At 49.5% G+C, this 21597-nt stretch overlaps 1 protein-coding gene across 3 annotated transcripts in view; it reads right to left on the bottom strand.

Annotated features, from left to right (window-relative positions):
* Positions 1-21597, bottom strand: part of Zbtb16 (zinc finger and BTB domain containing 16) — a 185136-nt gene that overhangs the window by 71145 nt on the left and 92394 nt on the right. For all 3 annotated transcript variants that reach the window (XM_028864850.2, XM_028864851.2, XM_028864852.2), the window contains exon 3: positions 21361-21458. In XM_028864850.2, the coding sequence (XP_028720683.1) occupies positions 21361-21458 (98 nt within the window). The remainder of the gene's footprint in view (positions 1-21360; positions 21459-21597) is intronic.

Below are 21597 nucleotides of genomic sequence, written 5' to 3'. Positions count from 1 at the left end.
CTGCCATGCCGTTGCCTGGGGGGTGGCAGAGTCCTGACTACACCTTCAGGGTTCTCTACAGCCCCTCTGTAGAAACTACAGGATGTGCTTTCTCTCTGGGGCTTGGGAAGCTCACAGGAAAAGGAGAAGAGGTTAGAAAAGTGTCCCATTCCTCTTGGCCCACTCTATACCCCACAGCAGTAACCCCCTTCTCTTTAGTATACTCTGAGCCTCCCATCTGCAGGCAGGCTTCCCTCAGGAGGCCAGGATGGACGTACACTGGCTGGCCGTGGTTTTCTTGATGGGACACCCTCACCTCTAAGTTTATCTGAGGGTCAGTAAGCCTGATTGTTGGAGACAGACAGACAGATATCCTTACTCCTGCCAGATTCCCAGGGACCCTCCCATCGCAGAGCCGGAGGAAGTTCTCAGTCTCACACTGAGGTACAGAGAGTTGCTTGAACAGAACCACTCCCCCCCCCCCCCCCCGTGCCCTGACTTCCTGGTGCTAGCCATAGGTTAGACAGAGGCCACATGCGGATGGATGCAATAAGGTGAAGGTTCCGTGAGAAGAAAAGATGTAGATACTGCAGCCTGGCTGAGGCTGGACCTCATCTAAGGTTCCAGCAAGGGTCGGGGGATCTCACCCCCCAACTCCCTGGCTCACAGAACTCAACCCAAAACCAGCCAGAGACACTAGCCAAAACACAAAGTTATATATCTAAATGTCAGGATTCCAATGACAACAAAGCTGAGGCCCGGTGGGAGCCATGGCTCTCCCCCACAGTGGCCGTCTCCTCTGGCCTAGTCTTCCTGACAAAGTACAGAAGCTCCTCCCTTGTCTTCCTAACCAGAAATGGGACTGGGAGTAGGGATGGGGGTCCTAGGCATACAGAAATTAATAAAAGAAACTACACACAATCGGATGCAGAGGGATGTCTCTCTAGGGAAGCAAGGCAGAAGCCAAAAGAAAGTGGGGGGAAAAATCAAAGATCCCTCCCTCTTCAAAGCCTCCCCAACCCCCAAGCTAATAATAATAAAAAAGGAACTGCTGGGGTGGGGGCGGGGACACCTAGTGCCTTGCCAGCATCTGATGTTGAGTGGTGTGTCCTTTTTTTTTTTTTTTTTAATTCCTCGCGATTTTAAAATAAACATCTTGAATGTTCTGATGAGATATGCATGCCTGCTTACATAAGGAAGTACAGAGTGTACCAAAACAGCAGACCCAAAAAAAGCATAAGCTGTCAGAACAATGAGTACAGACTTGGGCATTTTACAACAGGCCACGGTGTACAGTTTTATTTACAGTACCTCTTATCAGACAGAGAACAGCACACTGGCTGCCAGTTCCAAAGGCCAGCACTGCGTGTTCCTTCCCTCAAGGAGCTGTGTACTCCCGGAGAGAGCTGCCTGCAGCCTCAGGCCCTCTGTGGCTCTGCCTAGCTCTAGTTTTTCTCCTTTATCGACAAAATGAAACACTGGAAAGGATCAGTTTCTGTAAGGGACACAGGACAGGAAAAGGGGAACAGGTGGGCAGATGCCACTGAATGGAAGCCGAGCGGTCTCAGGGGTGGCCCAGGATGTAGCTCTAAGGACCTACAGCTGACACTGGGTTGGGGACACTGGCCTCACTCACTGTAGAACAGGAGGCAGAGAAGCCAGGGATGCAATGTCCCAGATCAAAGGGAGGGTGCAGAAAGCCAGAGATGTATGGGCACTGGAGGTGTCGTGTGAGCCGAGGGTGGCCATGTGTAGGTCCAACTGTTGACTTGGGAAAAGGCTGGTACCTTGTGTATGGCTCAGGGTCCACTCTGCACAAGGTGAGACCTTGGGATGGGTTGGGGGCAACAGCAAGGCATTGCTAGATCTGAGAGAACAACACTCAACTAATGTACTACAGCAGTTGGATGAGCAGTATGGTGCCCAGTGCCCTCAGATTCCACAGGAATCCTATAGTCTCTATCCCGGGTCCCATAGGAAGAACAACACTCTGTTCCGAATTCTTCCTACTTGAACCAGAAAGGCTTTGAAAGAACTGCCACAGTTCTTAGACTCAGTTCTTAGCACTAGAGTCTGGCCTGATGGTACACACCATAATTTCAGCACTTTGGAAGTAGAGACAAGATGATCAGGAGTTCAAGGCTGACTTTAGCTGCAAAATACCCTGTAATAGGCTTAGAAACATATCCCCCACCACACACACAGTAGAAAGCTGAAGAGTCATGTCATTGAAACATGCATTCTAGAATCAAAGAAACCTAAGTTCAAGTCTCAATTCTACCATTCCTGGCCATCTCCCTGAATGAGTGAGTTGTTTCCCGAGTGATTAAGCGATGGTTAATTTAAATTATACATGTCAAGTCTTTATCCCCACACATGCATACAGTAACTATACGGTAAATGTTAGATGTCCTCAACATCAATATATCTGCCATTAGATTCCTCAAAGTTAATATATGAGATGCACAAAATAAACAAGTGTACGAAATGGACACATTATAACAATTAGGATATGTTTTCTACCCCCAGAAAAGTGAGAAGAGAAAGGAGAAAAGTCATTCACTCTGATAATTCTTCATTCAGCAGAAGTTAGGGAAAGACAGGTGCTGCTGGGCAGGGTGCCTCTCAGGGGATCCTAGGACAAGGCAACAGTTCCAAGGACAGACCAGGTCTGGGAGGTCAAAGGCAAGGTGCCTCTCCAGCCCATTCTCATGATCACTCACGGGCAATTTTTAACAGCATCATTTTCGTCTACCAGCCACCCAGAAGGTAACATGCAAATCCATTGCCATTGAATCATTTCAAAGAAAATCCAAGTCTGATGGTGAATCGATTACAGTTACACACACACACACACACACACACACACACACACACCATCCTCAAATCTAAGAGTGATGATTTGAAGGGTCTTACTTGACCTACCGTCACTGGCCTCACTTCCCCTCTTGCAACTTCCATGACTGGGCAATCAAGGCACCACAGTGAATAGTACAGGAGCCCACAAATGCCTCCTACTATGATGGCTGTGAAGGAAGAGACTTCCTTCTACACACACTATACTGATGGGGACCAAGGCCGATGATCAAGCCTGGGGAAGTTCTACAGTGCTGTGGCGCTGGGTTCCTCTGATTGTTAGTGGTACAGTATGACCTCGGGCCTCGCACCTCTTAAAGGGCACTGTTCACCTTCACACAACAGTTTAGATAACAAACTGTGTGACGAACGTGGTACACAGTAGGTGCCCAAGTCATCATCAGTGGGGTGGCTATAGACCGATTTCCTGTCCTCAAGCTGATGAGTAACAGCCCTCAGGTTGGTGCCTCCCCTTATATCCCCAGCTCCTGAGGGAAAGGCACATTACAAAAAGTGAATGGCCTGGGTAGATGAGACACTACCTTGATGCTCTTAGATACACATCCCACTGCTTGGGAAGGAAGGCAAGGCCACACTTATACCAAGTATGGTAAATTACCAGCTCAAGAACAACTAAGATGTCCCCAAAAGCAACAAAGGAAGTACACTCAGGGCCTTTGACTGTCGCTACCTGAGCTGTGTGGCCATGGGTAAGCCTTACCTATACCTCTGTAAATGACAGGTTTTAAAGTTTACGAGAGAAAACACTGAATGGAGTAGGGCAGGCAGAGAAGCATCTGGAAGGTCACGGCGAAGAAAGCTTACATGCTTACAAAAGGGAACGTGACTGCTCACAGCCTTGACACTGGGAAGGCTGGCTCTGGCTGAATCCAGCAAGCGATGGGTGCCTCCTTTCAGCAGGGAAATCTCTCTCGTGGAAATACCTTGTTCTATCAGGTGGACCGATGGAGCAGAGTCTGGTGCTGGAGGCATCATTAGCCAGGGTCCACAATGCACCAAAAAGGCCACACCAGAGCCTGAGCCCGAAGCTCCAGGGACACTAGACTACTGGGTGATCAGAGCGGTTTGTTCTATGGGAGTTGGCATTGCCATCTTGGCTAGGTTCTTTTTCAAAGCCAGGGAAGTCACAATGGGGATTTCAGCCATTTGTGGGATACAAGAACTCAAACTCTAGACATCTTTCTTGCTGACTTCACTTTGGAATGTTCAGAAAAACAAGAGGGATTTCTTCTGGCACCAAGCAACCTCAAAAGCTCTGTGTGTCACCTGAGCCTTGGACCTCCTCTTATCTTTAAATACCACACTCCTAACACATCCTCAGATGGCTTGGTCCCAGGCTGACATCCTAGATACATACACGCAAGCACATGAATACACCTGCACACACAGTCCATGCTTCCCAGGGTAAGACTCACAGGGCTTCTTGGACAGCAGAAGAAAGAAAATCAGCCAGGTGTGGTGGTACACGCCTTTAATCTCAGCACTTGGAGGGAGAGGCATTTGAAGAATCTCTGTGTGTTTGAAGCCAGCCTGGTCTATATAGTGGAACCCTGTCAAGAGAGAATGCGTGTGTGTGCATGCGTGCGTGCGTGCGTGCGTGCGTGCGTGCGTGTGTGTGTGTGTGTGTGTGTGTGTGTGTGTGTGTATGTGTTAAATCTCCCTTAAGTAGTAACATTATTTCAATGACAAGACAGCCTTTCTGAGGACTTCAAACACTGTAACAAGTATGACCACTACAGCATGTATACAGAAGCCATTTGCCAGGGCTCAGCAGGCCAATTCTGCATCATTCCCTCGAGTGTGAACTAGACAAGCTCCCAAAGATGGGGCTTCTCATCTAGAAATGCCACCAGGAAGCAATACCCAGCTCTTCCAGGTGGCCAGGCTAGGCTGTCTCCTCTGACAGTCTCCTTCTGGCAACTATGGAAGCAAAATGCCCTGTCACAAGAAGCAACAGTATTCACTCAAGGTAGAGAAATGGACTCTCACGTTAACAAATGACAACACTCTCAGAAGACTACGACAGACATGCTTTTCTTGGCTGACCTTCAGCTACCCAAAAGTCCTTTTGTTTCACTCCTCCTGGGCATCCTTGGTACATTAAGGCTTTGCTGAGAGCATTCTTGAGAGCATTCTTCCTCTTGCCCCCCCCAACTTCCTCTGAGTATCCCTCTGAAAACACTCCCATTTGCTCACTGCCCTAACTGAACCCCGTTACCTAGAACAGCAGAAGGTTACAACAGGGTAAGAACTAAATAGGTAAAATTTAGGCCTAGGAATCCATCCTAAAATCTGGACTTGCTAATCATTTAGAATTAATACCTTCATTCTCTCTCTCTCCACCTCCTCTCTCCTGGAAGACTCTTCAAACACACAGAGAAGCAACGAAGCCACCTTATCTGTTGTGATGCCACTTTTGATGACAGCTGAGAAATCCCTCCCCCTGATTTCCTTGCCTCTACTCCCACCACCCCATCTCAGACCCCATGCCCAAGGGCCTGCCACGATCCCTCTCCCTTCCTCCGACCCCCTCAGTGGCACCTCAAGGCTGCCAGCCTCTCCAGGCCTGCTGTGGCTTTCAGAAAACAGAGCGGGCCTATTTTTAGCCCTTCGCAGCCTAATAATACTCCCCAGCACCCATTCAGCTTAATCGCTTTATTGAGGACAAGAAGTGAGCTCTCCAGCCCGGGTGCTTCTGATGTTCGGAAGTAGTAAAATGTTCAGACTGGTTAAAAACGACACTCATTGGCTTGCCTTTGGTGTTTCTGAAACCTTAATTGTGGTTCCAGCCATGGATCTAAGGAACCTTGTGGGTTGCAGAGCCTGGCTCCCTGACCCCCTGCACCATAATTGAGGTGTTACATTACAATCCCAGCACTGCCAGCTTCAGGCTCAAAATTCAGAAGGCTCAAGGCGCCACACTTCTCAAAACAAAAATATTGCCTGTCACCATCAATGCCCATCTCCCCAACTGGGGGAAAACATGACCGGCTGTCTCTGGTTCACTCTATACAAAAGGTCCAGGGGGTGCAGGGGACTCTGTCCACGATGAAGCCCGTAGTGTTCGCTATTAAAGTGCTCCCGACAACTGAAATGACATCGAATTGCTGCTTGAAAACAGAACGGTTTGTTTGGTGTAATTAGAGGCCCTGCGAATTCGGTGTGCGCAGAAAATAGACTGTTGGCAGTACCTCTGCACGCACCTCCGAGACTGTGACTTCCGGAGCGCGAGGGTCAGCATTTGCAAACGGGCAAGCAGCGCCGCGTGAACTTCAAGCCGGAAAAGTGGTAGCTCGGAAGGCTCAGACAAGTAATAAGCATGGCATCATCCGTAAAGTGGACACAGGAATATGGACTCAAAAACAGGTCTTATGCAAGTCTGACGAGCTCCTTACCCCCTTCCCTCTTCATTTGCTGTTGTTGTTGATGTTGTTAAGACACAGTCTCGTTGCTAGGTAGGTAGTCCTGGCAAACTTGATACTCATTATGCAGTCTAGGCTGGCCTCACACTCGTGGTAATCCTCCTGTCTCAACGTCCGAGTGAGCCGGGATTATAAGCATGTGCCACCTTGCCTGGACCCCACCCCCACCCCTTCTCCCTCTTAGGCAAGGTACCTGAAGCACCTCCGTAAGATTCCTGCTTTTTGAAAAGCAGAGGCAGAAATGCCTCATTAACTTCCCTAGCTAATTTTACAATTTAACCAAACACCACATTTCTGCCTCCATTCAGCTCTGGCTGTGACAAACTTATAATTGTGGAGACGGTGCGAACGATTCAGTCCAGGCTGGAGACTGAAGGCAGGGGCTAGAAAACAGCACCAGGAGATGGGACGCCTAAAAACTAAAATAAACCCAGCTCCACAGAGGCCCCTGGAGCAGAATTCAAGGCTGGGCAAGGCTGAGGAGCGACGGAAGAGAGCCAGGTCAGCCACGTGGTGTCGGGAAGATGGAGTGCCTGAGTGACAATGACTCTTCCTGTCACCTTGTGGGGCAGGGGCTATATTGGGAAGCCAAGTTACATGCTGTCCTCCTAGGGGCATGATTCAATGCTGATGGGTGGCAGGCCAGAGGCCAGGCAGGGCCACCCAGAGGACACGACCAGCTTGGCCATGCCCTGGAGCTCCTTCCAAAACACACTCAAGGTCCAGTTGGCCCCGAGGGAAGCAGCCCCCATTCATACCTCCTGATTATGATTTGGGGTAGAGATGGAGTTCAGTGGAAAGATGTTGTGGCAGAGAAAGTGTCACCATAAATAAGCCTACAGTATAGGATCCTCTGGTCGTTGTTAAATGCCTAGTTAGTCCTAGTGTCTTAGATTATTCACACCTTGCCCACCCACACTGGACAGACCTCGAGACAGACAGACAGAGACTATGAGTCTCCCTTATCACCTGGGTCAGGCCCCTGCCCTCTGTGCCTGTGGAAGACACTACCCTCGGAGTCTCCTTGTTCCTCATTCAGCCTTCTTACTCCTGGGGCAACTCTCCAGCTTCCACCTGCTCCTCTGCATCCTCCATTCCACAACCTGTGACTCCAGACCCCAAACCTCAATCAAGACCAAACGAGCTCACAGCAGGGCTCTACCAGACATACTGGGCTGTTTCCATGGGAAGACTCAGGCTAGGGAGGCGGTAATCACCCAGGACAACAGCTTGTCCCCAAAGTCTCACCTCCAGGCTTTTGTCTGTCCAGGGCTCATTTAAAGAAAGCAACTGAGGAAGACTCCAGCAAATCAAAAGTTTCAGGCATTCTCTCTTTACCTGGAGTTACCTTGTTACTCAAATGACTGTGGCCTTGCATAATTACGCCAGCAGAACTCAGTGCCAATGAGCTCTAGGTGCTCAATTAGCTTCTAATAGCCAGCGAGAGAGCTGCGAGGTTTAATCCGCCTACCCCAGAAGGCTTTTTATCCCAACTACCTAATGAAAAGTTTAGAACTTGGGTTTTGTGTGTTTTTTTTCTTTTTCTCTGGCAAGTGAAAGAATTTTGTTCCAAATGGGCTTGGCTGGGGGGAAAGAGAAAGGAGTGTGCCAACTAGTGGGGGCCAGGATAAGGGGTTGAGGCTACAAGAGGCATGTATGCCACACTGAATCCCAGGCCCAGGCACATCCCTACAGCAGCCCTTGGTCCTGCCTTCAACCCGGGGGAGCCAATCCACTCTTTCTGATGCACACATAGTGGCATTTGCCTTGTGATCTAAGGAGATAGGCTGGGGCTTGGGGTGACGTTCAGCTGGGATAAATCCTCAAAGCTCCTCCACTGGTCCTCAGGGTGGCTCAGTAGCTTCAGTTCACCCAAAGGCAATGCTCTAAACACTGTATTCGCAGGCTGAGGCTTGCAGAACCCTCTCCCGTATCTACCCATCTCTTTCTCTCTTGGTTTGCTTGAGATTGCCCATAGGGCCTTGTGCATGCTGGATAGGTACTCTTACCACTCGGCTATACCCCCAATCCTCAGTCTTCCAATGTAGCCCCAGCTGGCCTGAAATTCTCAGTCCTCCTGATTCTGCCTTCCAAGTGCTGGGATGCCAGGTACCCACTCACCCACACCATGCCCAACAGCAGTTTTCATTTTCCTTGGAGTGCTTCTCAACCTGCCAATAAAGAGGACCACAATACCCTTGGGTACCTGAGGGCCCTCAGATGCAAGACACCGGGTTCTAAGCCTTTGATGGTCACTATGGACACCAGAGACAGAGGAGGACAGATGCCTGCCTGGCTGGTACTAGCTCACAGCTCTTCTTGCTTCCTCTCACCTGGAAAAGTAAGAGACACCTCCCTCCCCATCCCAGCCTTAGCTCCTCCTGGACACTACAGCCAGAGAACTCCCCCATTTAAATAAACACTATCTACCCTTTTCTGGACTACTTTCCTCACCCCTCCACCTCCCAATCCAAGGATATTCTCACAGCTCCAAACTCCCATAACATCCACTTGTTCCCTTGTGGGGACTGTTTTACACACCCTTCCTTTTCCAGGCTCATGTCGTCCCTTTATCTAAGTCTCTAGCAAATGTCGTGTAAAGGCAGTAGCGCCAACTCTCTATCTAAGTCACTAGCAAATGTCGTGTAAAGGCAGTAGCGCCAACTCTCATCTGCCCTGCTTGGGTTTGCACACCACTGCCCCTCAGTTCAGCTGCTAGCTGCTGAGTTCATACGTGATGATGCGCTCCGCGCTCTAAACGGAGCCACATGTGGCTCAAGTGTCTCTTCTGCCCAACCTTCACAATCTGGTTCCCACTAGGTGAAGACCTCCCCCTCCCCGCAGAAAGCTCCAGCATCCCCAGTGTGTGCCTGGAGACAATGAGGCTATTCTACAGCAGACCAAACTGGTCTCACATCACAGGGTACAACTCCACTGGACAAGGTCTGAAAGGCCAGGGGGACCACAACCTCACAACAGGCCATACTACAAGATGCCGGACGCCTACAGGGCTAGTACCACCCCACACGCTCCCTCCTTTCAGAGGGACAGAACAAGGCAACTATCCCTTTTACTCCTGAGCTCAGGGTGCCTCCCCCAGGACAAGACAGGAGACCTCAGGCAGCTGTTTCTGTGCCTTCTCTCGGTGGGGCATGGTGATGGAGAGGCGCGAAGGTCATGGCGCTGCCAAGCTTTCCCTGAAGGTGATGCTGCAAACTGACTGGCCTTGAACCCTCTAGTGATGTTTCCAGAACCATCTTGCTCCAGCCATGAGCAAGCAAAGCAGAGGAGTGACAGCCATGTATGTGTCAGGCAATCACTGAACACATGCTGCCCTGGCCCAGCAGGAAAGGGTAATAAACCACTCCTGTTCCTAGTGGCTGGCCCAGGGCAAGGCTCTGGAGCAGCATCCAATATGGCACTCCCCACCTCAGAGTCTCAGAAGACAAGGCCTTCCCGGCCTTCGCTCTCCTATCTGACCTCCCTGATCTGTAAGGCATTAGTAGGTAAACAAACAGAAGAGCAGGAATCGTGACACTCAACAGTGTGGGACAGGGGTCAGGCACAAGGAGAGACCTAGGTAGGAACCTAGCTCTGCCGCCCTTTGGCTTTCTGCTCTTAAATAGGCTGAGCAGTGGATACTTTCAACCTCAGTGTCCTCATCTATAAAACAGTACCAGCATGTCAAAGCTGTCAAGATGCCAGCACTCCACTGTGCCTGGAACACGGCAGGCACACAGTAAGTGTGTGCCTTTCTCCCTGTCCCGATCCATTACCGCGCACCCGAAGTCATCCGCCTATTCAACAGATATTTCCTGATTGCCTACTATGTGCTCGGCTGTAGGGAGGCAAGGAAACAGGCTACCGATATGGTCCCTGCCTCTCTCCTGGTCCGGACAGCTGGTCCCAGGGCTTGAGGCGGCACAGGAGAGCCTCCAGTCCATTTCCTGCCCCACCTCCACCCATTTACACAGAAGACAGTAGAGTTCTAACCACCATTCAGGTTCCTATACTAGGTAGTATAGGGGAACACAAATACATGAATCCTATGATCCCAGGAGCCTACGACCTGGTACATGGAAGGAGACAATTGAATGAAAACAAAACAAAACAAAAAACAAACAAAGAAGGTGACAGGTGCCATAAGAGCAGACAGCCGAATGGATGGCTGATGGCTGAGCGCAATCAGATGGAGAAGGCCTCCTGTGCTTCCCAGCCAGTTGCACCCCGGGGGCTGAGTGGGCTGACTTTCAAAAGACAGGGAAGAAGGGACCAGTCTCTGGTTCTGGCATCGTTCCTAGCACGGGAAACAGGCAGGATTTTATTTAGAAATGACTCGAGGCAGGTCAGAGCCTCTTCTGGCAATTCCTAAAACCTCCTGGACAGAGCCAGTCCTATGGAAAACCCAGTGACCAGCATGTGGGACAGGTGAATAACTAAACAGATGCCCCCGTGACACAAGAGCCTTGCCATTTAAAAGGGAGGGTTTCCCCCCAAGAAAGGAGGGGCTGGGGGAAAGAGGAAGGGGCTGCTGAAAATATGGGTGACGGTGAGAGCAGACCAGCACAGGGAATTTATTCATTGGAGTTGCTTTACTATCTAATTAATTCAGTCATTTCCAAAACAATTTTATTTATATTCTGTTTACCACATAGAAAGTGTATGTGGGCGGGGGATCTTAAAATGCTAAAATAATACCCCAAGGCATCTATTTTAATCAATTTTTAAAAAAAAAAAATTAAAAGGGGTAAGGGGGAGAGTTAAAAAGAAAAAAGAAACTATCTCCGTTTTTTTTTTCATACAATCTCCCCCAGTCATATGAGAGAGAGAGAGAGAGAGAGAGAGAGAGAGAGAGAGAGAGAGAGAGAGAGAGAAACAGCCAAGCCCTCTCTGAGAGCCTTCCTGGCTGCTGAAAACCGAGCTTGTCAAAAAAAACAAATCCATAATGGCCCGAGGCTCCTCTCCAATCTATTTTCTGCTCAGCTGGTTTTAAATGAAGTTATTATGAGTCATTAAAACACCCGCAAGCCAGTGGAAGTCAGCCAATTACAATTTTAAATTTAGCCTGTTCTCTGCCCCATTCTCTTGTTTTCTTCCTTTGCCCACAGAATGCTGCTGCTGTTATTTTTTCCCTCCCTTCCTTTACCCAAAGTGGAAGAGACAGTTATGAAAATGCATACTATTGCACACCATGCAGAACCATTCATAGGAAAGCCAAATTATTAAATTTAAAAAAATGCAAACTTCCACCCCCGCCAAAGTCAACCTGGAGTCTCAGCCTCAGCCCTCCGGATTCCTCAGAGAAAGAAACTCTGCTCTATTGGCCTGAAAGGTCAGAGGCTATTTTGAAAATGAAAAGGTTCTTCACTGGGGTCTTGTTGAGAAGCACTCCTATCCATCCGTCAATCAACTTGCTCCTGAAGGAATCCAAGGGGTGGGGGGGGTGTGCCACCAACACCCCAAAATTAACAATCAACAATGAAATGGAAGGCAAGGACGGTTCTGCAGCCAAGCATGAATGTCGGTGGCAGTCACTAGATATCATGAGCTCATTCTATTTTGAAATCTTCAAGGTAATGGTCTGTGTGGGCCCACTACAGTAGAGGAACAATTCTGAGTACTTCATGTAAACACTTCGTCTCAATCTCTTTTTTTTTCTCATACTTGTGCACACAAACACACGTGCACACACACAGTGTCGGGTGAAAATACTGCCCCTCATTTTGCTTGTTTCTGCTACTTTCATAACCACATATCTGTCCAAGCCTACCCACCCCTAGCCTGACCCCATGAATCTGTGAACTCCACAGAGCAGACTTAGACCTCTACAGGCACCTCCCATCACCTCCAGATTCCCTCTCACAGACACACAGACACTCAACACACACTCTGCAAGAGGTCTAGTCCTCTACCTTAGCCAGACTTAGATTCTGCCCCTCAAAAAGTCAAATCCCCTGACCTAGGCAGGAAGATCCCTTGGGACAGGGATGGGGCTGAACACCGTACAAACCCATGGTTTGTTAAGTTAGTAGCTACCATGACTATCTAAAGGCTCAAGGCATGACAGAGCTCAGGACCTACCTGCCAACAACCAGCCCTGCTGGCTGAGAACAGAGCATGAAATACTAAGAAGCTTGTAGGCTCCTGTGGCCAGTGATGGTTTACCAAAGACAAGAGGGAGACTTGGCCCAAGCCCTGAAGACGAGAAACCAGGGGCCAACAGGTACAGCTACTCTGTGCCCTGCAGGTTCTCAGATGCCACGATCTGCTACCAGCTGAGCTGTTACATCTGGTGTGGGGTCTTCAATCAGCTGCTCCGAGTGCTGGATCTACAGAGGTCTGCCTCTTGGAATGGACTGGTGTTGCAGCCTTCTCTCTCTCTCTCTCTCTCTCTCTCTCTCTCTCTCTCTCTCTCTCTCTCTCTCTGGCACCCACTACTCACCTAGCAAATCACAAACACTGAATATTCAGAATCCTTTCCTGAAGGAAGCACCCAAATCCATGTAAGCTTCAGGACTCCTTTAGTAGTACAAAGACTGTTTTAAGTATGTATTATTACCGTCGGTGGCCGTGGTAGGGTTGTGTGTGTGTGTGTGTGTGTGTGTGTGTGTGTGTGTGTGTGTGTGTGTGTATGTGTGCATCAGAGAAGAACTCTGTGAAGTAGGTCCTCTCCTCCTACCTTTGCGTGGGTTCGAGGGGTCACGCTCAGGTCCCCAGGCTTCTGCAGCACCCACTTTTACTCACTGAGCCACCTCATGTTAGTAACAGGATATTCACTGCTTCAAAAACACCGATCCAAGCTTTCTGTGCACCAAGCATTTTACCAGACCGTGGGTATAAGAAAACGATTGCCAAGGGTGGTCTAGAGGATTCCACGCTCTGGTGGGTATACGGTGCACACCTGTGTGAGCGTGGGGTCTGGTGAAGGGATTCTGAGGAGCAGTGTCCAGTAAGGGCCTTGCAAAACCTCACCCTGTTCTTCTACCTACCAACTCCACTTAAAAACAGTGTACACGAGGACCCAGGAAGAACAGAAGCCAGGCCACAGTGAACCCTCTCTGGTCCTTTCAAGGCAAGGGACCAGTCCATGTAAGCTTCCATGTACTTCAAGCGTTCTCCCGTCATGTGCCCAAGAGTCCTCGCTAGGCCTCCGGGCTAGAGTGATCTAAGTTCCCCATTCTGACTGCTGCCCAACTTCTAGGCTAAGGAACACTGAGGGTGGTACCGAAGGAGACAGACAGACCAACAGACAGATGAGAGAAGACAGGCTAAGGAAGACGGTGACAGAGACAGATGAAGACACGGGCCAGAAGACAGAAAACACACAGCAGTGTCAACAACGGCCGACACAGACACTGTGACAAAGAGATGAAGGGAGATGGGAGGAGACTCGGGGGAAGTGGAAGCAGAGGAGAGAAGAGCTGCGGAATAAACACCTGCCCTGCGGGGGGGGGGGGGGAGCGCTGGGAGGAAGGACAGTAGCATGATGGATACGACAGGACACGGTCTGCAGGTGCAGACCTGGACTCCACACCACGTGGGCCCCCGCTTGGCTCAAGGACTTGGGAACAGAGGCTACAGGGAAAGACAGCCATGGGAGCCCACCCAGGAACACCCTTCTGTCAGGGGTTGTGTCTAGGAAGCCCAAAGAAGGTATCGAGACTGAGACTAACAAAACACCATTGCTTTCGGGTCCATCCCATAAAAACAGCCCTGCCCTGCAGCCCCATTCTACTCCTCAGACAAAATCAAGGGCTCATAAAGGCGTCCACAACCTAGGCAGGATGGAAGGAGCGAAGGAGAGAAGACTCCAGTGAACAGCAGACAGACAGATGTCCCATCCTCTCCTCCAGGGCACCATTCATTCCAAATAGGAACGTCACCACCTAGCTGTGCAAAATCATGCTGCAGTGGAAAAGGGGTGTGCCACCCTATTTGGGGATGGAAAGATCACTGAGAGCGAGCGAGAGTGAGAGACAGAAAGAGGGAGAGGGGAAAGGGATATTACATAATCCCCACTTTCTTTCTTCCACCCTTAAAGTCATGTTCTATCTGACAGGCTCCTCTCTGAGAGCAGGGAAAAATGACAAATCCAATCCAAAATTCAACAGCCTGTGTTCTGTTCGGAGAGCACACAGTGTACTGTACAGCCCATAAAACTCCAAACAGCCTCCAGACACTGCCGCAATCGTCCTCCATCAAAACACTTTGTCTTGCATACAAAAATAAGATACAGCGCTGAACGGAATACAAAATCAGCCCATTACAGTACAGAGAGACTGCTACTTAGCAACGAGGGGGCTCTAAAGCCTCAGTGCTCTACAGGAAGCAAAATCTGTCGAGCCTGTTGGGCAAATGATAAACATTAGCAGTATTAAAAAACACAAAAGCCATGTAAATGGATAGACATAATGTAGAAACGAATTTATAGAATAAATTGGGATAGGGGGGCTTGTGGGGTGTGGGAAGAAGCTGGGTGGGATCCAGAGGGCTAGACAGAATGAGTTGCCCGATCCTGCTACAGTACCATGAGGCAGATATGTGTGTCCTGGGGGTGGGTATATGAACCCCCTCTTCACACAGGTTATAGGTGAAGGGCTAGAAGAGAAGTGGTGGATGATATTGTTTAATACAATGACCTGCAAAGAATTTCCCCAACTTTCTCAGTTCAGTTAACCTGAGGTGAAGCCTTGAAGGCTTTGGGACCTCAGAGTATATATTCAGTGACACTAAGATGGGCAGATGTGGGGGATTCAGCCTCCTGAGACTAGCATGGCACTCTGCACTGCACATGACACTTGCTGTAAACAAAACCCCAGGTTAAAAAAAAAAAAATCCCACCCACCCAAACAACAAAACCAAAAGCAGCCCATGTGGGCTGGAAAAATCAGTGTATTCCATCAGGTAAAGGGGAAAAACACTCTGGCTAGGAATCAGCGGCAGGGTTTCGGATCCCAGCCAAAACAGGAGCTAAAAAGCAAAACCATATTCTCCTGCTCTCAGCTGAGGCTCTTGAGGCAGAAATGGAGAAGGCAAGGGAGGTGGGGAGGGGGCTAGAGGGAAGGGGGAGCGTGGAAGGGGGCAGGAAAGAAATGTATTTTTCATCAGCCGGTGTATAATTTATAAACAGCATTAAACAGTTTTTGTTTTCTCTCTCCTCTCTCCCGTGTAGGGGCTTGGCCCGCAGTCAGGCCTGCATTAATTTCTGCTTTGGGTACAGTGTGTTCTTGGAGACGCATCTGCAAGCGATCATAAACTCTCTGGAATGCTGGCAGAACATCCAGACCTGCCGGCAGGCCAGTGACGACACCACTCTGGGAAAAAGTTCAGGAAGCCGGCCAAATTCAGAGGAGGGAGAGGAAGAGCGAAACGTGTGTTCAAGAGAGAGACGGGAGAAAGTGCCTTCCGAGTTCTTTCCTCTCTGCTACCCAGTGTGTGGACCTCGGAGCCTCCCTCTGCTGCCCCACTGCCAACAGGAATGCTCAGTGGGTGGGCACCTCTCAAGACCTGGGGAGGGTCTGTAAAGAGCCCCCCAAGGAGAGGGTATTTCCAGGAGTCTCTAGTTTTACCCTGATAGCAGAAGGGGAAGTTAGTATCCCCTGGAGAGGAGACAGGAGAAAGGACTGGCTATAGACTCTCCTCTGCCTGGCCAACTCCAAGCTACAGTCCTGAGTGGCCATCTTTGAACTCTAAGGCAGCCTTTCCGATGATCACTGTGGGGACCCCTCATTTAGCAGTCACAGGGACTTTGTTAGCTGCCATGGTTTCCCTCCTCCTCTGTCTTTAAGAACCCTGAAGCCAAAAGCTAAGTGCTGGAAGGAAGGAAGGAAGGAAGGAGGGAGGGAGGGAGGGAGGGAGGGAGGGAGGGAGGGAGGGAGGGAGGGAACCAGGTCAACTCACTGATCTTTGCCAACTTGTATTTTTTCCCCCTGATCACAGGAGCCGAAGAAAACCAATCTTGCTTCTGGCCCCAACTTCTCTAGCACTATCACCTGCTCCATGGGTGACTCGGGTCTCAGATAGCACCAGGGCTACCCCACGCTCTTGCTGGAATTGCAAAACCCATCACCCCAAGCCTTCGTTCCTCTGCTGTGGCTCTGAGTATAGAGACAAGCCTAGTCGCAGGGGTGGGCTCTCAACCAGCATGGCAGGCATCACCTAAGCACCAGCAAGAGCAAGCAGGGAACGAATGTGTGGGACATCACCATCCTGACAGCTTACCCTCGTGTCAGAAGTTTGGAATTCCACACTGCAGCCATGTCCAATGTGGATTACCTGCCTTGACCATTGAGGGGGTCTCACATATCATATACTCCAGGCCAATAGATTGCCAACGTTCAATAGTCTCATCTGAAGGGGAAACAATGTCACTCCCTTTTCAATATGTTCGTGGTTTTCCAGGGCTGGGGAGTTACAAGTCATTTTGTCTCTCAAGGCCTTCTACAGTCTTGTCCCATCCCTGTTCTAGGCCCTGCACACTTTTCTCTGTCCTCCACACACTGTACCCACATCCTCCACTCCAAACAGTGCTGTTCATCCTCACACTCAGGCCTCCTGCGATCCTCGAGAACACTGTTCTCACCTTCTGTTCAGGGACCACATCTTCTGAATCTCTACGTCTTTCTTGACAGTTGGTAGTATTCGTTCACCACTGCTTTATAACCAACCTGATGTCTCCTACTAGACCAAGTTCCTGGAGGGGAAGGATGCTCTGGCGTCCGTCACTGTTAAATGCACACAACCCCACTTATAATTAGTGCATATTAAGCATGTACTCATTCCAAAAGTGAATGATACCCCCGGAATGGGATCCAACCACAGACCCCTCCTAGTAAATAGCTGTGTCCAAAACAGAGCAAATAGCTGTAGTGTGCTTCTAAGCCTGCAGTATGTCAAGCCAAGGTATGGCAAGTTCATATAAGCCTAATGGGAAGGCTTATTCGGGGCAAGTTCAGAATCTACTGAGCCTGCACAGCCTGCTGTCTGTGTCTGTCAAGCCCCACTTCCCAGCTGGAAATCACCTCTTTAGACAAAGCAAAGGCAAAGGGCTGGGGACCCATAAATGCTTCCGGGCCTGATTCCCATGGGAACAAGACAATAAATGAGGCCTTAGAGTCATCTCTGGACATGGATGGTGGGCTGGGGGGATACTCTTCTGCTCCCTGCCACAACCTTATCCCATATTTGGCAGAAACTTGAATGAAGTCATTGCTCTTCCCTCTAGGAGCCACACCCCTGGTCCTCAAGCCCTTCTGACCCCCAAAACCATCCCTAAAACGCAGAACTCAGCCAGATCACTCATTAGTTAATGAGTTAAGTTGTTGGTGGTTAATTTAAACTTATTGTTATCATCAGGTATATCTCATAAACACTTGGGTAGTTAACGCATTCAAATCGGAATAAAAACTTCAATTAAACTGAACATTCACTACCACCATTTAGGGTCTTAAAAAAAAAAACCCACACAACTAAAAAAGAGAAAGTAAGAGAGGGGAGGGGAGAAATAGCAGCCTCTCAGAAGGGCCTCCTACAGGGCAAACTTCTAATTAAACAAATTGTCAATTTCAACACAATGAAAACTGATTTAAGAGTGTAAATTTAGTATTCTAGTCACTGCAAATAAGAGCTTGCCTTGTCGATCTCCTACAGGCTGATTTCATCTGACAGGGAAGTACAGAGGAAAGGAAGGCGACTGGAGGGAAGGGAAGACACAGAAGGGGTAAAGGCAAGCAAGCCAGACTGGAGCGCCTTCCTTACAGAAATAACGCCATGGAATCCAGTGCATTCTCTCCTCCAGCATCCCAGAAACTCTTGTTTCCACCCCACCCCTTCCAGATTAGAAAAAAAAAAAAAAAGTAATCGAGTATGATGACAAACTTGGCTGAGCACTCACTGTACATACTGTACCCACAAGTCTGGCTCACAGCCAGGCCTGGCTCAGCGCCAGGGCTACAATAACAAACACAGGCTGTGCTAGCCAAGAGGGGGTGGGGCGGCCAGCACCAGCGAGCGAGGGAGGAAGGGAGAGGCACGCAGCCGTAGCTCGGCTCGGTGGAGCAGAAGAGACAGCCAGGATCAGCCTGGCAAGGGCAGAGCCACGCTGAGGGAGCAACCAGGACCCCTGCTCAGGATGGGCTTCATTTCTCCACAGCGTGTTCTTAAAAATACAAGGAAAAGACAAAAAAAAAAAAAAAAAAAAAAAAACAGGTTCCCCAGGGCCCTGGGCAACTATTTACCTTCCCAATTCCAACCCTTTACCCTCTGAAAAAAATGGGTCTATACTATAGATGTCAGCTCCTAGCACTGAGCCTTCCCACCAGAGAAGCAAGAAATAGACGCTATCTATAGCGTGTTCCAGGCCAGCCATGGTATGTCTCAAAAATAAATAAATAAATAAATAAAAGTTGTCTGTTGTCTTTTAAGACAAGGTATCATGTAGCCCAGGCTGGCCTTGAATTCCTGAGCCCTTTCCCTCTACTCCCCAAGTGAGATTATAGGTAGAGATCACCAAGCTCAGCAAAAAAACAAATATCCTTTCTAGCAACCGAGTTCTCTGATCTGGTGGAGGGGCTGCGAGAAGCCTGGACCCTAACCTGCAGTAAACTCGGGTCTCTGCAGGGAGCAAAGGTTTAGGAAGTGGTCTAGCCTCTATGTCCTGTGGCGCTACTTGAATGTCAAGACACATCTGTATAGGAGTGAGGGGTCTGCAGGGCAACAGGATGAAAAGGCAAAGACTGCAAGTCTCAGACTCTGCAGGCTATGAGCTGTGTGTTAAGGTGAACTAAAAGAACATGGTGAATCACAACCAAGTCCTCCCTCACAAGGGCACTGGCAAATGGATTTCAGAGGGGCCAATCATAGAACAGAGCCAGCCTTCAGTGGCCGCCGATACAGCAGCACTGAAATGGAAAACTAAGAAAGCACGCCCTCCTCCTGAAGCTTGTGAAGCGTACAGATAAGACTACAGGACCCTGAGGTGATACCTCAGATAGGACCGAAGTGGACTGCCCCCAGGGACCCACCGGCTTACGGTGAAGTGATGCAAAGTCACTATCTTGTCAGAATTGGGACACCAAATCCACCTAACAGGAAGAGCTCAGCAGCCCTCAGTGTATCTCTGCCACACCCACCAACACTGCAGACATGGTTTTTACAGCAGAGATGGTAGCCAAGTCACGCCTGCTCCCACTGCCTGGAAGAGGGCCAGGAGGGCCAGTGTGTCCCCATTCCATCAAGCCCCTCAGCCATGAAAGGATTTCTGCTGCCGGCGAGACCAGCCAGGACCTTAGAGTCCTCTTGAGTGGCTTGTCAGATGCCCAGGCGATATTCATTCATTCAATAAGCATTTGCTGGTGGCAGGCAGTGTGTTAGACATAACATAGGCCCAACCCTGTGCCCTAACACTTCACTGTCTGTTAAGGAGAAAGAAGGGAGATTATTCTTACCAAGTACCAGACACACTGTGGGCACGGTGGGAAAGAGGTTGCGTGAGCCTTACAAGTTCTCTGAGTTTGAGTTAAACATCCCTGCTTTAGGGACAAGGATGCAGAGGCTCAGAAAGACCAAGTCACCTTATGGGGAGGTATGTGACCAAGTTTCTCCCACTGCATCATCCTGCCTCTCAAGAGGGGGAGATAAGGCAAGCCCAGAAATAACAGTAACACAAGGAAGAAAGATGTGCTCAAAGTCAGAGTCGGATACAGAATCATACACAGGCACCAGAGGAAGTCATGATTACTTCTGACTACAAGTAGGGAATGGTTAAAGGTGTTCTTATTTTGAAAAGTGTCTGGAAAAACCTGGAAAGGTAGGAGAAGTGTTCTGTCATGCAGACAGAATGGGACAAACAGAACAAAGCACCTGATAAGCAATGAGTGAGTGAGGTCACGTGGGCTACGAAGTTTCAGTGGGTACCACAAAGCTGCTGATGAGAGCTTACACCATCATCCACACAACAAGGTGGAGGAAGAATAGTACACAGACAGCCCACCAGGCAGGAAGCATCTGGAGTGAAGTGATATGGCATGCCCCAGGGTAACAGCTTCAGGATAGGGAACAGGGAAGGAGGTCTAGATAGGAGCCAGGATATCTGTGGATCACTGACTGCAGGCCAGGGACTTGCTGTGGATACATCAAGAATTCTGTCACCTCACTCCCCAAATAGAAAAAAAAAAAATCACTTCGATGTGGGGGCAGCACCTGCACTGGCAGATTTAGAGACGGAGTGAATTTGGCCATAGTCACATAGTTAGTGTCTGTCACCGGAAGGGATGGATCACTTGTGAAACTCCCAGAGGACATATTGCTGAGGCAATATGGCCAAAGCAGAGGCAGGCATTGGTAGTCACCCACTTAAGAAAAGCAAGACCAAAGAAGACAGACACCCGCTCTTCTCCCCTAAAATACGAGTGCAAGGTTTAAAGGCAAAGCTATGGAGAGAGAAGACTATGACCGGGCAGGGAAGTTACAGCTTTTACAGCAAAAGGCAGGCTGTGCCCTCAGCTCAAAGGCTGCAGCTTCAGATCCGCAGGACCCTTCCCCGAACCCACGACAGCAGAACAAATGCAGGGTGTCAAGGGCTTCTCCCCTTTCCACGCAGCTCTTGGGGCAGAACCACTTTGCCCTAACATGAGCAAAATTACTAGCAGCCACACACTCAACCCCACTAGAATTGGATAAAATTAACTTGCAAAAGACAGCACGCTATAACTAGCTTTGAGTTCCAACCTTTCTATATCTATTTAATTAAAGGCTCTTGTATAATGTGAGCCCAATAGTCAGATTCATTAGACAGCAAGAACCTAATTCCACAACTGTTTCTGCTAATGAAACCGCAGTCTACTTTGGAAGGTAGATCGTACAGGGCAAGGGTACCAGTGATGGCTTGGGAACCTCAGGGGAGAGCATGAGGATGGGTTCCTTTGATGGGCACACTCTCAGGGTGTCTTTTCTGCTCTGTGAAACTGGAATGGAGGAGCCAAGGGACAAAGTGGACCGAAGCCCTGGCTGGCAGTGAAGAAGGAAAATGGCAGGAGGTGGGTGTCTGTACCAACATGGGGCCACTGAAGGAGGCCTTGCCTACCTGAATGAGCCAGTAAATGCATTCTCAGTCGCAAACTATCCAGGAACCGCTTTCCACAGAGCTCACACCCGTATGTCTTCATCCCACTGTGCAGCTTCCTGTAGAGGAGAAGAGAAGACAGGTTGCCAAGGCTCCAACTGGACAGAAGGCAGCGCCCCACTCCCTCACACACCTGCAGGCTTGCACAGCCATTCCCGGCGGCGGGAACAAGGAGACGGAGATGGCGAGGGACTGGTA

This window comes from Peromyscus leucopus, chromosome 7 (assembly GCF_004664715.2).
Source record: "Peromyscus leucopus breed LL Stock chromosome 7, UCI_PerLeu_2.1, whole genome shotgun sequence".
NCBI lineage: Eukaryota > Metazoa > Chordata > Mammalia > Rodentia > Cricetidae > Peromyscus > Peromyscus leucopus.
This window is presented reverse-complemented; position numbering and strand designations above follow the sequence as displayed.